The sequence below is a fragment of the Ochotona curzoniae genome, unplaced genomic scaffold (genome assembly GCF_017591425.1).
Source record: "Ochotona curzoniae isolate NIBS_2020 unplaced genomic scaffold, NIBS_Ocur_1.0 contig_4501, whole genome shotgun sequence".
Lineage (NCBI taxonomy): Eukaryota > Metazoa > Chordata > Mammalia > Lagomorpha > Ochotonidae > Ochotona > Ochotona curzoniae.
In genome coordinates this window covers 16175175-16189874 of record NW_024466307.1, presented here as the reverse complement: position 1 = coordinate 16189874, position 14700 = coordinate 16175175, and the positions used below count along the sequence as shown (strand labels likewise).

At 45.6% G+C, this 14700-nt stretch overlaps 1 protein-coding gene across 2 annotated transcripts in view; it reads left to right on the top strand.

The window, feature by feature from the left end:
• EFNA5 (ephrin A5) overlaps positions 1-14483 on the top strand; it is a 279531-nt gene extending 265048 nt beyond the window's left edge. The window contains exons 3-5 of one of the 2 annotated variants that reach the window (XM_040986130.1): positions 8570-8635; positions 9043-9123; positions 14284-14483. In XM_040986130.1, the coding sequence (XP_040842064.1) occupies positions 8570-8635; positions 9043-9123; positions 14284-14405 (269 nt within the window). In that variant the 3' untranslated portion in view covers positions 14406-14483. The remainder of the gene's footprint in view (positions 1-8569; positions 8636-9042; positions 9124-14283) is intronic. The other variant, XM_040986131.1, reaches the window with a different exon arrangement.
• Positions 14484-14700: the final 217 nt, after the last annotated feature.

Below are 14700 nucleotides of genomic sequence, written 5' to 3'. Positions count from 1 at the left end.
AAACACAAAGAACTTTCAACTGTTTTTTCCTAGGAGCTCCTGTAGCTGCATTAAGTTGATGATTTATTGGCAATTTACTGTCATGCTACATTACTGCTGTATGATAGTGACATTGTTTGTGTTGCAGCAAATGAGTGATGGGATTTGCGGCTTTCCTTGCTTGCCAGTTAACACTCACCCTGACAGCCCATCACAGACTGTGGCCTGGAACCTTGCAGCAGGAATAATGGAAATCGTTCCTGGAGGGGGCTGAGAATTCTGCCTCTGGCCTAAGTTTGGTGGTTTGGTTGGGTTGGTCTTTGTTACTACCTTTATGAAGTTGCTCTCCCTGCAGAAGGATGTATGTATGAAGAGTTCTGTTTATCTGGCTTTGTTTGTTTTTGTTTTGATCACTTAATACCTATTTGGCACAGCAGGTTCACCAGATACAACACAAACAAGAAAGAGCCTCTGATAGTCTCTTAGCTAGGGGGACCTCGGGCAAAAAGTTTATGGAAATGGGAATTAAAAGATAAGTTGATATTGGTACAAACATCTTCTAACACTAGCGCCTAGTTTGTTTGTTCGTTTTTTGATCATATGTATTTTTTCCTGAAAGTCCCAAAAACCCCTCGCCTGTGTAGATTTCAAAAGTTAGTTGTATCAAAAAAGGCTTATTTTTAAAAATTCCATTTTCCGTAAAATGTTTTGAAGTTTTCTCATCCTTTCAAGAGTTAAATAATCACCAACTTCCTTCTTCCTCTTCTGAGATTGTTATTTAAAAGGTAAAATGCCTAATAAGAAAGTTACCAGTATCACCTCATGCCTAGGTTTTTTTTGAAGAACAAAAATGCTATTTAGATGTTTTCTTGCTTATTTGTGACTTAGTGGGTTAGATGTCCTTCACCAGCAGATCAGGTTTGTTTTTTAAAAGCAAGCAAAATTTTACTCACACTGCAAATACATGTGTCCAATTGCTTCACCATGCCCTGGCTGTTTATTCCTAGAAATTAGTGGAAAGAAATTTGTCTTCCGCCATTTCTTTGAGGTGGCTGGGAAGAAGTAATTGATCTACTGAAGCTTGGCTGCTGGAACTTAAATAATACTCGAGTTAGTTTTTTGCAGTGAGAACTCTGCCTGAGGGGGTGGTGGGGTTCTGTTTGTTGCCTTTGTTTTCTCTGTAGGAGGAGCCCGGGGTGTGGGGGGGAGGATGCTGGCGCCTCCCATTTTGTCTTTTGTCCGAGACTGCACAGCTGGAATTGATTTTACCTCCCTGCCCCGAACCTTAATTATTTGTTCCTGTTGCAGTTCCCTGGTGCTGAAATCAAGTTTGAGCTTGCAGTGTGTTTTTCTCCCTTCTTGTTCTGTTGTGAGAAACACAACCCTCTTCCTTTTCTAGTTTTTTTTGGAAGGAAGTTTCACCAGAGGCACGTCAGAACCCCTCCCGATCTGCACGGTACTTTCTCCAAGGCTTGTACCTTCACTCAGTCAACTCCCTTTCAAGTTTGACACCTCACTTCGACCCTGGCCCTCCAGTGATTTCAGCCTGGAGTCACTGTGGGTCCCAAAACGAAATGCATCGTTGGCAAATGTCAGCTTTATGGTCGCCCTTAGCAGGCGAGCCAGATCACCCAGGGCTGTGAATGAATCAGTGGTGAACACAGGTGCCTTGCGAGCCTCAGACAGGAGGATGGGGAGATGGGTCCCATCGTTAGCTGCTGATTTTTGTTCTTCCTATGAAAAGCCAGTGGTGCTTTTTAAAGGGCAGAGAGCCCATTACAAATTGTGGGCAGGGTATTCTTCCCAAAGGAGAGGCCTAACTTCTGTGTTAAGGACTTTTTTTTTTGAGAATCTGGTAACCATTTTCTGAGCTGCTCATATGGCTTCGGTTAACCTTCTTCCTATTCCCACCATTTCTGATCCCACCCCCCACCCATATCCGCAAAAAATGGATTTTATTGATTCATTAAATTCTAGGAGAGATTTGCAGTAGTACCCAGTATTTAAGTTGGCTTTGCTTTTCCAGCATTTATTGTGAAAGGAATGTGAATGCATAGTTCCGCCTTTACCTGCTTAATTTGCATATATTTGTACTGTATGTTAAACCGCACACAATTCCTACAGGGGAACCACTGGGTCCTACTAACAGTTAATAACCTATCTCGTCTTTGGACTTGCACAAATTGAGAAATCTCGCCTGTGGCAAGCGTCATGGAAAGCTGCATCTTTAATGCTCCCACATACGCTCATTTCTTGAAGCAGAAGAAAGCAGCTGACGAGTCTTAAAAATAAAACTTTCCAAAGTAACCAGATTGACACAGGACACTAAAAAGAGAAGGATTTTGTTGTTAAGCACAAAGATTGGAGGCTGACTCGGGCGAGGCAGGCCTGTTGGGCTGGCTGCAGGCAGCATCAGGCCCTCCCCTGCTATAGCTTTGGCTTTTCGTGGGTGGACCAGAATGTTCGGCGGCTTGATTAATGGGTAGCTTTCGATTGCTTCAAGTCCCTAATGTCTACCTGTGACTTGAAGACTCGTGGAAAAGATAACTGACAGAAGTTCTTTGATTGTCAGAGAACCTTTCATTTAGTTAAAAATCCTTCCCCCTCCCCCCCAATGTTTTTACAGCTCACTGTGGCATTCTAGGTCTCCTACGAGCCATCATCCTGTAAGTTCGTTCACACTTGGTACACAAACTCATTTAGGTTTTTCCAGCAGTTTGGAGTAAAGCATTACGCTACTTGCAAAACACAACACAGGTTGGCCGCATTAACAAACACAAACTAAGCTGCATGCGAAGGAAAATGAAAACCAGGTTTTAAATCCTGGAGTGAGAACCAATTGATGTGTTTGGCAGTGTGGCTTCTCGAGCCGTTGTAATTGTCTCACTCTCTGACGACATGCTTTAAGTGGACTTGGGACAGTAGCTGAAAATGTAAACCAGTAAGGAACCTAGTGGTTTAGGTTAGAAATGCTTGCTGGTAAGGGATCCCGGGCTGCAAGTTGAGGACAGAGTGTCCTGTGGCATCCAGGACTGACCACAGGCGAATAGGCCATGGTGGGTGTTCTAACCTCCATCCTACGCATGCCACGGGAAGTCCCTGGACCTCACAGCTTTGTTGACGTACAGATTCTGTCACTTCTTGATTAACAAATTAGTCCTCATACATATTCTTCCATACCCTGTGGATGAAGAAACCAGGTTTGCCTGAGTCTTTGGGTATCCGGTAGGCTCGCACCACTTGGGCCTCTCCTTTGCAGATCACGTCATACAATCTCAGCTTCCCTCGCAAGAAGGAGATTGTAGTCTCTGGCAGCACAGGTGACATACCATTCATTTTGCTGTTTGCTCCTCATTTAAGAAGTAAGTTAGCAGTTGCAGCCCTCTGCAGGTGAGTGGCTTCCCAAGGCATGCACTAAGGGAGGCTGACGTCTTTGAAAACCGTGTCACCGGCTGCCTGCTATGATAGGATGCCCTGTTCTTTTGCTGTAGCTGAATGATAGGCCGGTCAGTGAATTGTAGTGTGAATGTTACATATATTTGCAAGGTTGAATTCAGCTTTTAGAATTTCTCTTGTAGGGCCATTGAATAGAGTGTGTGCCAAATTGGCTGAGAAGTACTGAGCCCCCGGCCACCAAAGCACTAGGTTTTTTGGAATGAATGAAGCTGGGGACCCCTGACTGAGGTTATGGAACCCAGATATGAAAAAGGACCCTTATGGTCTTATTAGCTTGATTCTTTAAATGCGAAGAAGCACCAGGGCCCCAGTTTGTGTTTCATTATGTATTGCAAAGTTTTGATGGGTGCTTTGCAGCTCATTAGGGTCCTCTGGATTGATTTATGAAGTTACTATTAAGATAATGGAATGGGAGGTGGTGCTTAATTTAATGGGCCCCATATACCTATTCCCAATTTCCTGACGCTGAATGGTACATTTTCAGCAGTAAACCAAGTAAAGGATATGAATTTAGATTATATGGCAACTATTTAAGATGTTTTTCATTTTTGTTGAATATTGCTGTTAGAAAATTCATAGATCACTATGGGAAAAATGGAAGCCTAGGTTTTATTAACCTATTGCAGGATAATACCTCTCTTTGCTGGCAAAAGCTCCAGTGTGAGTATTTAGGAATGAAGGGTTTTCAGGCTTTTGTGCTGGTCACTATTGGTTTGTTTCTGGAAGATCCATGGAGATCCTCATAAGGGCCCCTGTGGTGGGACAGGCATTGTAGTGCAAGCATGTTAAACTGCTGCTTGAGCTGTCCATACCCACCCCTCCCCAGAGGGTGTGGGGTTAAGTCCCACCTTTGCTTCCTACCCTGAGGGGTCTGCACCCAAGTCCTTGGGTTCCTACCGTCCATACTGGAGAACTGAATCAAGTCCCAGGCTCCTGGCTTCATGCTGGCGCAGCCCTGGCTAGCGCAGGTATTTGGGGGAGTGAATCGGGGGATGGAAAATCCCTTTCTCACGCTCTCTTTCCTTTAAATTTTACAAATTCAATAAAATGTCTGCAACAATTATTATACAGTAAAAGGTCCCTCTGGTCATCCTGTTGGGGACGTGCCCGGCATCACCTCGGCCAGCCACTGTGGTCAGACTCCTGTCCCAGCTGACATACGTACAACACACGGGCACACCCGTGTGTCCAAACCAGCCTTGTGTCTACACTATCCACTGCAGAGGCTATGCACGGTAGGAATTTTATAGGTGTTTGGAGCAATGGATGAAGCTGCAGTCATATATAACACATATTGATAATGTTAATCATTTTCAAAGGAAAACAGCTCAAGAAATATCTGTGTAGCTATTACACACAAGGGCACTTCAAAAGACTTGTGCAAAAATAAAATACACACTTTATTTTAGTGGGAAAAACCAGTCTTAAGACATACGCATCATGGTTTAAGATGCATTTCAAATTATGCTTGACATAAAATACTTTCAGTTTCCTTTTCCCTGAACATTTTCAAGTACCCTGGTAAATGTAGGTCCCATCTGACTGCAATATGACACACATACAAAATGTAAATAACTGACGTATGTGTAACATTGTACCTACACATCGCTGTGATAAAGATGAGGTGACTCCTTACAAATGGAAGCATCTCTAGAATCCCAGTCACGGGGTCTTGCTCCTTCCTGACTACAGCCTGCCATAGTTGAAGCTTTTCCTCCCACTGCAAAGTTCTTTAGCTCATAATCATCCCAAGATGATTTGTCTCCTTGGCCTACCTGTGGAGATATTGCATGCATCCGATTCTTCTATTATGTTGTAATTTTGTTTCTCCTCGCCCTGTTTGCTTATGACTGGTAAAGCGCTTTTGCATGACCATGTTTTGTCATATATTTTTTTGCAAATTAACCATCTGTATCTACTCGTCCTACATGTATCAGCCAGCACGGGGATGCTAGCCACAGGCAAGTTAGACACACTCTCACTTTTTAAAAAAGAGAGTGAGAGTCGCTTTATTTTTGTTTTGTTGCCTGGTCAATACAGAGCTTGAGCTGTACTGGCCCAGCTAGGGCACCTCTCGGGTTGGCCCTGAGGCTTAGAACTTGCCCCTTGAGCTCAGATCAACCATTTTCTGTTATCTGGGTCATGTCCTCGCTTATCACATTGTGTGTTAATATTCTCTGTAAATTCTTCTAAGCATTGGGATAAAAAGTCAAGCAATATCACAAGTCATTTGTCATGAGATTGTACAGCTTTTCCGGTGACAGCAGATGAGGTCATGGGAAGGTTTATAGGGAAAGAGAAGCTTAAGTAGTTTCTATAAATGTGGGATACTTGGAAAAGTTCATGGAAAATGGGATTAAAAGTTAAAGGCCAGTGGTATGGCCTAATGAGTAAAGTCACCCCCTGTGATAACAGCATCTTATATGAGAACCAGTTCATGTCCTGGCTGTTCCACTTCCTTACTGATGGCCTGCCTGGGAAAGCCACAGAGGATGGCCCAAGTACTTGGGACCCTGCCACAAAGGTAGGAGATCCAGATGAAGTTTTTGACTCCTGGCTTTGGCCTGGGTGTTGCAGTCATCTGGGAAGTGAATTAGCTGATGGAAGGTCTCTCTGTCTCTCCTTCTCTCTCTCTCTGTAACTGTGGCTTTCGAATAAGCAACTAAAGCTTTGTTTAAGTTCAAAGACGGTCATTGTGAGAAAATGAGTTAAACCACCGTTAGGAAATTCTTATTCCATATCGCGGCACTTAATTCCAGTACTGGCCTTCTCCACTGCTCCTGATTCAGCTCCTGACTAAAACATCGGGAGGCAGCAGATAATGGCCTGAGTATTTAGATTTCCACCACCCACATGGGAGACTCCGATGGAGTTCCTGACACCTGTTTTTGGGCTGGTCCAGGGCCAGGTGTTCTGCCTTTAAATAAACAAACATTTTCTTAAAAAAAAATACTCAGGTTTATTTTTGATGTGAAAAAATTTGGAAGTCATGTGTTTTTTTTCAATAATATGCATTTTCCATGAACTTTGTATGGTCTACTTCGTATGCATGTAGTTGACATTTATGCTTGGGCCGGAGGAATGAAGCTCACCGGGTGGTTAAGGCGATAGCCTGTCTTTGAGAGCTAGCTGAGGAAATCTCCAGTTCTTTCCTGGGTGGTTTATCATTTGCTGCTCTTTGGTTATTGCAGGTCTGATCGTTCTTAGAGTCTAGATTGGCCTAAGTAGACCTTGGTTAAACCCGTCCCACATCTGTAGAGTGTCTCACCCAAACCACGAAACATTTGATCCTGCGTTGAGATTAATGCTGTTACAGTTCCCTGTGTAAAAAGCAGTGATTGGCAGGGTGCCACTTGTCACCTTGGCACCTCTCTCTTGAGAACCCACAGTTGCTCTGGTGAGCCCGAATCACTTAAGTGTGTGACAGGCATGCCTGCAGTGGGGACCACAGGAAGGACACCATTTCCTGGATCAAACCAGAGTGCAAATATTGTGCCCTAAATAACACACTAGTTTCTGTAAATGTCAGCAGAGGGAGTTTTTCCGACTTTGATTTAACGAAAGTCCACAGCCAAGCCAGCTGTTAGCGCTTCTTCGCTGCTTGTCAGAGCGACCGAGGGAGACAGGGCCAAAGACATGTTTTCCCTATACTTTTGTCTTTAAATTAGAAGAGTTTTCAACAGGTGTAGCAGAGGTACTTGTAGCAGAGGTACTTTGGGAGCACTTCACTCCATGACAGTTTGTGGACCCCGAATTTCTCTTTAGTTTCCCGCTGGGACAGTTACCTGGATCCGGAGGTTACCCAAGGCAACCTCGTGTCCAGTCCATCTGTGCTTTGTCCTCTCGCCTGCAAAGTCAGCATTTCTGTTTCCTGGACTCGCTGCAAGGAATAATAAAAAGTCAAACTGCGAGAGAAAGCAAGCACACCAAATGCTGATCCTCTCACTCTCTGTCACTCTGGGTATTACCAAGCGCCGTGTGAGCCATATGTGTTTTGATTGATGTCATCTGTTACTTCTAAACAATGAAAGCACTTGAGGCCAGCTCGTAGGGAGGGAAATATGCAGCCGTGTTCCGGTAATTTTTGTCATTTCTAGAACACGTTTAGTAAATACATGTGGATGTGAAGGGTCTTCCTGCCTTCAACAGTCCATTTGACCTTGCACTGTGGGACCCAGGAGGGGATAATCTTTCCAAAGTAGGGAAGGTTTACAGACCTATTATCAGGAGGAAGAGAAGAAAGTTTCTTCCTCAAATGATTTATAACTTGAGCCATGTTGTCATGTTTTTGGTAAGCCCACTTTATTAATTCCATCTTTCTCTGTGGCAAATTCATGAAAATAAATGTACCACCACAACGTAGTGCTTTCCCAACAGCTGTTATACTTACAATGGCATGATGGAAATGGCTGGGCTAGATGCAGCCATTTTCAGGGCCACATTTTGAGTTAAAGCTCTAATAAAATTACCTGCAAAGCCCTAGCAGATCCAAGTTTCTAGGACCCACAAAGCTCTGCTTTCCTCAGCCAAAGAGGTCACGTTCAAGTACACCTCGCATGCTGTCTGCAGTTGGCTTGTGCCAGCACTTTGACCTTGGGCCTCCAGTGGGCCCGTTTCCGTGTAGTACAGGAAGATCAGCCCTGTGAAAGCTGTGGGCTCAGGCGTGATCCTCTCGATTTAGAGAAAATTGATAACAGAGCAAGGGAAGGGGAAGAGCCTTTGAAATAAAAATCCCAAGTATTTTTTTTACAGATTACCCACATTCTTGCGTGAGTCCTTCTTTATTGTGTTGGAGAGAAATGATAGGGGTCTGCTAGCGCCAGAGTCTTTCCAAAGGCTCCTGGAAAATGCATACAGAGAAAAGGAAGGCATGCATGGCTCCTCAAAGAACTCTGCACCCAAACAAGTTTATCTTTTAATTCCATTCTCCATGAGCTTCGGAAAACCTCCTCCCGGGCCTTTCTAACCAGCTAAACTCAACTGCAAAAGCATTGTCTCAGAGTTTCTGCGATGAATGAATTTGTTCGCCGTGGTCAGGACAGATACAATGCAGAGTACTTGTGTGTGAAAGTCATCAAGAGTAACCTCCTTTTGCTTTCTTCTTTTTCTCCCGTCCTCTCTGTCTTACACACAGCCTCCGCCATCCCGGATAATGGAAGAAGATCCTGCCTAAAGCTCAAAGTGTTTGTGAGACCAACAAGTAAGTTCCCCCCCAAATGAGCTTCCCAGGGTGGCTTGACTGCGCATGCTTTATTGTGTGGTCCGGTTCACAGCGGTAAAACTTTGTTACTGTTAGACATTGTGTGGTACCTGTTCCATGTATCATATCCATGTTTTAGTTTTCATTGTATTTTTTCTCATCATTCTTCATGATGCTTTTATTTAAGTACACAGCAGTTGCTAACTTGTTGTTTCTTAGACTGTTGTACGTGCGCAGCAAATGGGAACAATACTGGCATTTGGATGCGTGCCACTGATTGTAAAAACAATCTCTACCTAAATAAAAGGAAAAAAAAATAGAGAGAAAGAAAAAAAAACAAGAAAGCAATGGGAGTTAAAGGGTGTCTTCACTAACATATTTGGCTGTTATCTCTATTTTTGTTATAGATAGCTGTATGAAAACTATAGGTGTTCATGATCGTGTTTTCGATGTTAACGACAAAGTAGAAAATTCATTAGAACCAGCAGGTTAGTATGCTTAGAGAATCTCTTTTAACAAATGCATCTATCTCTCTGGTGCTTCGGTACTTTTTTTCCTTTCTTCCTCTCTGCATGTTTGCACGTAGAGTTGTCCTGCTTTGGCTCATTGCTAGCGGTGCTAATCTTACTTAGACTCTACCTCATTCCTCCAAGTATCTCCGTGAAATGCATGTTGGATAAAATGTGACTTTTCTTTTTTGGACATGGGTTTCATCTAATGCAGCATCCTAATAGAGAAGCCCCATCAGAATGCTAAAAAGTCTCACTGTCTTTTATCACATCCTCGGAGCATGCCGGTGAATCACTGGATATTAAAGCATCTATTTTCATGTAAGACAGACAACATTTCTACCAAATCTGTTTATCAAATTTTCTTTTTATCAGGTTCAAATCTATGGATAAAAATAATAGACCGTTGCACAAAACAGCAGTTAGCTCAACATTCTTAGCTGGCTCTGGACAGTGCCACAGCTGAGCTGAGCTGAGCTGCAGGGCTCCACTCTCTGCGAGTCTGACTTGGGTGGGTGCTGCCTACGGCACAGGGTCTGGAGACCCGTCCTCTCACCAGCACTGAGGCAGGCACCTGCTGTGCCCACACACGTCCCAGGTCTCTGTCAAGCCAAGGAGGGTGCTTGCTTATAAGGCAGATACAGTTTAAGGACATATTTTTTTTCTCCTATGAATATTTACATACCCAGACTTTCTTACCACAGAGAAAGAAAACAAAAAGCATAAAAACACTCTTTGGCACATTGACACCGTTCACATACTGTGGATGATGGGGACCTATAATGCCATTCCTTGCATTGTAAATTTCTTCTGGCCATTCAGTGCATCCAGATGGAATGTGAGAGGTGGTCACCCCATGTCCAGTGCTCGCATCGTGGGTGCTGGTACATCCTGACCACCCAGTACAAGGCAAAGGCCTTTCCTTACTCTACCTGCCCCAGGTCTTCTGTAGGTTCCCTTCCCAGCTGCCATGATCATTCTCAAAGCTTCAGGGAAACAAAATTTCTTAATCAGAAATGGATTTGAGCTGCTTAGGTAGATGGAGGATTTTTGTTATGTTACTAGAGTAAGGCATCTCTTTCTATGGTCCTATACATGAAAAGATTTTAAGGTACACTTCATCCTCTGAGCATTGTTACTGGGACGACACAGGCGGTGAACTTCAGGGAGACCTTGTAGGTGTCAGGAAGCACTACAGCACCTCGCTGCAGCTGGCAGCAACGGTTCTGGGCTCTCCTCATCCTCCCTCCCTGCCAGCCACAGCATTCCATTTCTCACCCAGAGTGCAAGTGGGAGGTGTGGGTAGTAGCGAGCTTCCAGAGACCTGCCCGGCTCTCAGGGGATCCGGAGCCCCTTGGGAAAGATGCGAGGAATAAATACTGACATGGAGACAGTTTAATTGTGTCCTGGAAATCGGGACGCATTCCTGTGACTTTCCCAGGCTCCCCACAGGCGCGGGGATTTGGGCCATCCCGGGATCTGCAAGTGAGATGAGATCCCCTGTAAACACCAGTTTCTCCACTTTCCCTTCGTGGCTGGGGAGCTCTGTCCGGGCCACACAGCTAGCTAGACAGGTGTCGGGCGAGTGTTTAGGTCTCCTGCCTCCCAGGCCAGTGCCGGGATGAAAGTTGTCTCTCTCTCCACAGTGAGCAGTGTGCGTGTTCGTGAAGAACACTTAATGCTCTGGGCTTTGTTTCTAAGTCCCAAGTAGAAGGACTGGCAGAGTCGGGCATGTTCCAAACAGCTCTTGCCCAGGATTACAATTGTTAATGAAAACTGTGAAGCACACACGCACTTTCCCCACCCCCCTCCTAGCTGCTCCTCCAGGTAAATGCCAGGGCCCACCTGGAAAACAGGAGACGTTTTAGAAACAATAGGTTGTATGTTTTTCTCTAGCCATGAAGAAACACACTGAGGACTCTTGCATTGCTGAGAAAATGGCCTTTGTGCTCCGCTGTGCAGGGCAAGGGAAAAGCTGCTTCCATTCACGGGCTGGCTGCACTGTCTCCCCAGAACCAAACACTTTTTTCATTCAACATGTAAAGTTCATTATGACTCCCCACACTTATGGGTGGGCCAGCACACCGCCAAAAGTCCATGCAAAAACAGAATTCGAAGACAAATATATTTGGGGGTCAAACAGCTTTTCACTTCATGCATAGATGGCTCTTCTAAGAGTTTATGGAAATGTGTATCATGCTAAAGCCATGCATGAAGTTCAATGCTTTGGGGGCCCTGGGCTAAATTTTATCCTTGAATTTGGTGTTTTGGTGATCTTTTTGTGGGCCCATTGAGTTTGCAAAAGTTTGACACGATGCAGTTGCAGGGGATATGTGAGAGAGAGAGAGAATGCATGCAGGGAAAGCTCCTTGTGTGTGGCAGGGCAGGGTTTCCGAGCTTGCTACTGAGCATCCTCCTTAAAACAGGGAGACAAGGTTGAGCCACAACTCCTGGCCGTATATTTGAGGCAGCAGGTTTGAGAACTTCCCTCTCATCCAAAGAAAGTCCTGTGAGCCTCACAAACTCTTCTCCACCTCACTGGAGAGCGGATGAGTAAACACCTCTCCCAGCTCTGGATCGGAGACCCGGGCTGCTCGAATCCAGCACGCCTGCAAGGATTCCCTGCATGTTCTCGGCAACGTGTACTAATTCACCTCTCTTTGGAATGTATTTGTCCTTTTTGTTTGCTTGCACACTCTGCCTGCCAGTTTCCTATCATCAGGGATGCAGGACGATCTCAGGGCAGACATATGCCACCTAACACACTCCGAGGGACTGCCAGGCTTCTCTCCATGAACCAGCGAAGCCCCCGCGCAGAAGAGGGATCCCATAGCCAGGAGACAAGACTCGATTTGGCTTCTTCAGAGGAACATTTTCTTCTTCCGAGCCATTTTCACTGTTGCTAGTGTTGGAAATGTAGACATTTCTGTAGGGATAGAGCGTGCTTATAAATTCCTCCTTGGAATTCTGAGATTGCTCAGATTTACCCAAACGGCAGCCTTTTTGCTCATCAGATGCTCAGGGCTCACTTAATCCAACAGTGAGGACATGTTTTTTATAGAATCCCGTTGGGGGTGTGGAGTCTTGATGCCTTAACGGCGTGGATTTGCCCCGTTGGGGAAAGTGCATTGGTTGCTTCTGAAAGGATGCATTCCACGGAGTGTGTTTGCTTCATTTAGTTGAAAAGGAAGGCCTTCCTTTCGGTCCTTCTGCAAACTTCATCCACTGGGTCTCCTGCTGAATAGACCTGCAGTCACAGCTAGCTCTGGTCGAGTGTCTGCGAAGGGCTTCATCCCATGAAGGGCTGTGGTGGTCTTCATGCTCCCCCTGGGGACCTGGAATGCCAGCTACCTGGCTGCCTGCTGCCATGCCGGTTCACTTCTCACGATGGACTAGGTGCTGTGTCAGTACAAATCATGGAGGGAAGAACCTAGAACAGACCCCCATGTCTTATGTATCCATCTGGGGGATGTTTCAGGATAAACCCTGGAATGCTCAGGGTGTAAAGTTCTGTCACAGTTAAGGCTGTAGTGGTCTAATGTTTTGATGGACACCATATGGGTGCTCTTAAGAAAGTGCTTTGAATTTTAACTTCAGGGCTATTATAGGCCTTTACTTCTACTTCCTGTTAACGACAGGTTTCATTAATACAGTTGCAAGGCTTAAAAAGCAGAATAGGAAAGAGAAAATATCAGCCTGCAAGCTGTGGCACTTCTCCATTTTCCTGCCCATCTGTCTTCCAGTTCTTGCTTTCCTAAGCTCTCCTAGTCCCCAAGCCGAAAGATTTGCGAAGGGAGGAGGAGCAGACGCGAGGAAGGCACGAGGAGGAGGGCACAGCCTAGGCGGACTCCAGGCTGTGAAGATGTCCTTCTTAGATCATGCTAGGTCTGAACGTGGTGGACAGGCAGACATATCCCAAGTGAACCTGTCTCATGCCAGAGGCAGCTCTGGGAGCCTGAGAAATGGAGTCTTCAGGACAAACAATGGGGATGTGTCAAGAGAGCCCCCTTGTTGTGACATGGCTTGTAGCAGGAAAATGTACATGAGGTTAAAATGATGGAGTGGTTCCTCCAGGAAGGGGCTCCGGCTGGGTGCCTCAGGTTGTCTCAGCAATTATTCCTTGAGGTGTATGTGATGGAAAACAGTCGTCGCTTGCTACCATCTTCTTGGCCCAAACATGATGGCTGGGCTGCTGCAGGATGCTCCCCTAACTCCCACACACAGTCCCACAGAGGGCCACTGGTGATGCTCAGGACATGCCATTTGAGATTACTCAGAGGACAGCCATCAGTGGGCCTGTCATGGATCCTGGGCCAGCCTAATGACCACAGAGTTCCCATTTGCAAGTTCAGTGTGTTTATCATGCCGATCGGCAAGGCTAGCCAGCATCAGAGGCAGCCTCCTAGAACACTTGATAGCTAAATAAAAGAAGCTTAACTCACATAATCCATTTTATTTAGAGGAAAATTTGCATCCATGCTGATCAGTTCAATGCCAAGCTTCGGGGCCCCTCCGATAAAAACAAAAATCGTCAAGTTCAAGTAATTTAATCCTGGAGATACAGGGCTTGTTGTGGAAATCGCACCGAATTGATTGCTAATTGTGGGCACACCAGTGAGCACTGAGTTACTAAAGTTGACTGGGAATAGTTTGTATTTAATGCTGCTGGGTTTCTGCCGTTTGACTCTCTGTACTTGAAAATACAAAACAATTGGCATTCAGCATGAATCCTAAGAAATGGCCTAGACGAAGGCCAGGGGCCAGCCAGTTCTTGTTCAGCACTCATGTGGTAGTGTCACTGCCTCCTCCTGCCTTCCCAGGTGTAAAAGGTGAGGTGGGCTGAGAGCAAGGAGCGCCTGCCTGCAGCACACGGCAACAGCTCACGTGCCAGAGGTTACAGCGTGTGCACAATTTCCACCCCAAAGGAAGTATTACTGTTGGCGAGAAAGTCCAGTCGCTTCTGCCCCTCCTCTGTTTGCTGTAAATATGAGTGATTACGCAGACATGAAAGTCAATGGTGGCACAAGGCTCATTACCCTGCCTTGCAGAGGGTGGCCAGGTCTGTGAACAGCAGGCTGCTGCGATCGCGTTATTAAGGATGTGAAATCTCATTGGAACGTGTGCTTTCTGTTTGAACAGATGACACCGTACATGAGTCAGCCGAGCCATCCCGCGGAGAGAACGCAGCGCAGACGCCAAGGATATCCAGCCGCCTTTTGGCAATCCTACTGTTCCTCCTGGCGATGCTTTTGACATTATAGCACAGCCTCCTCCCGTCGCCCTGTCACAGAGAACGCCGGGGTCCTGGAACACCAGAGATCCACTTAACTGCTCATCCTAAGAAGGGACTTGTTATTGGTTTGCGGCAGATGTCACATTTTTTGGTTTTGTTTTCTTTCCTTCAGCCTGAATTCTATACAACACCTGGGGGCCGGGGGAGGGGGCTGAGCGAATTGCTGCCTCCCTCACCCCCGACCCTTACCCTCGACGTCCTTTTTTTCTCCCTCTCTCTCCCCTTCCAAATTAAATGGACTCCAGATGAAAACGCCAAATTGT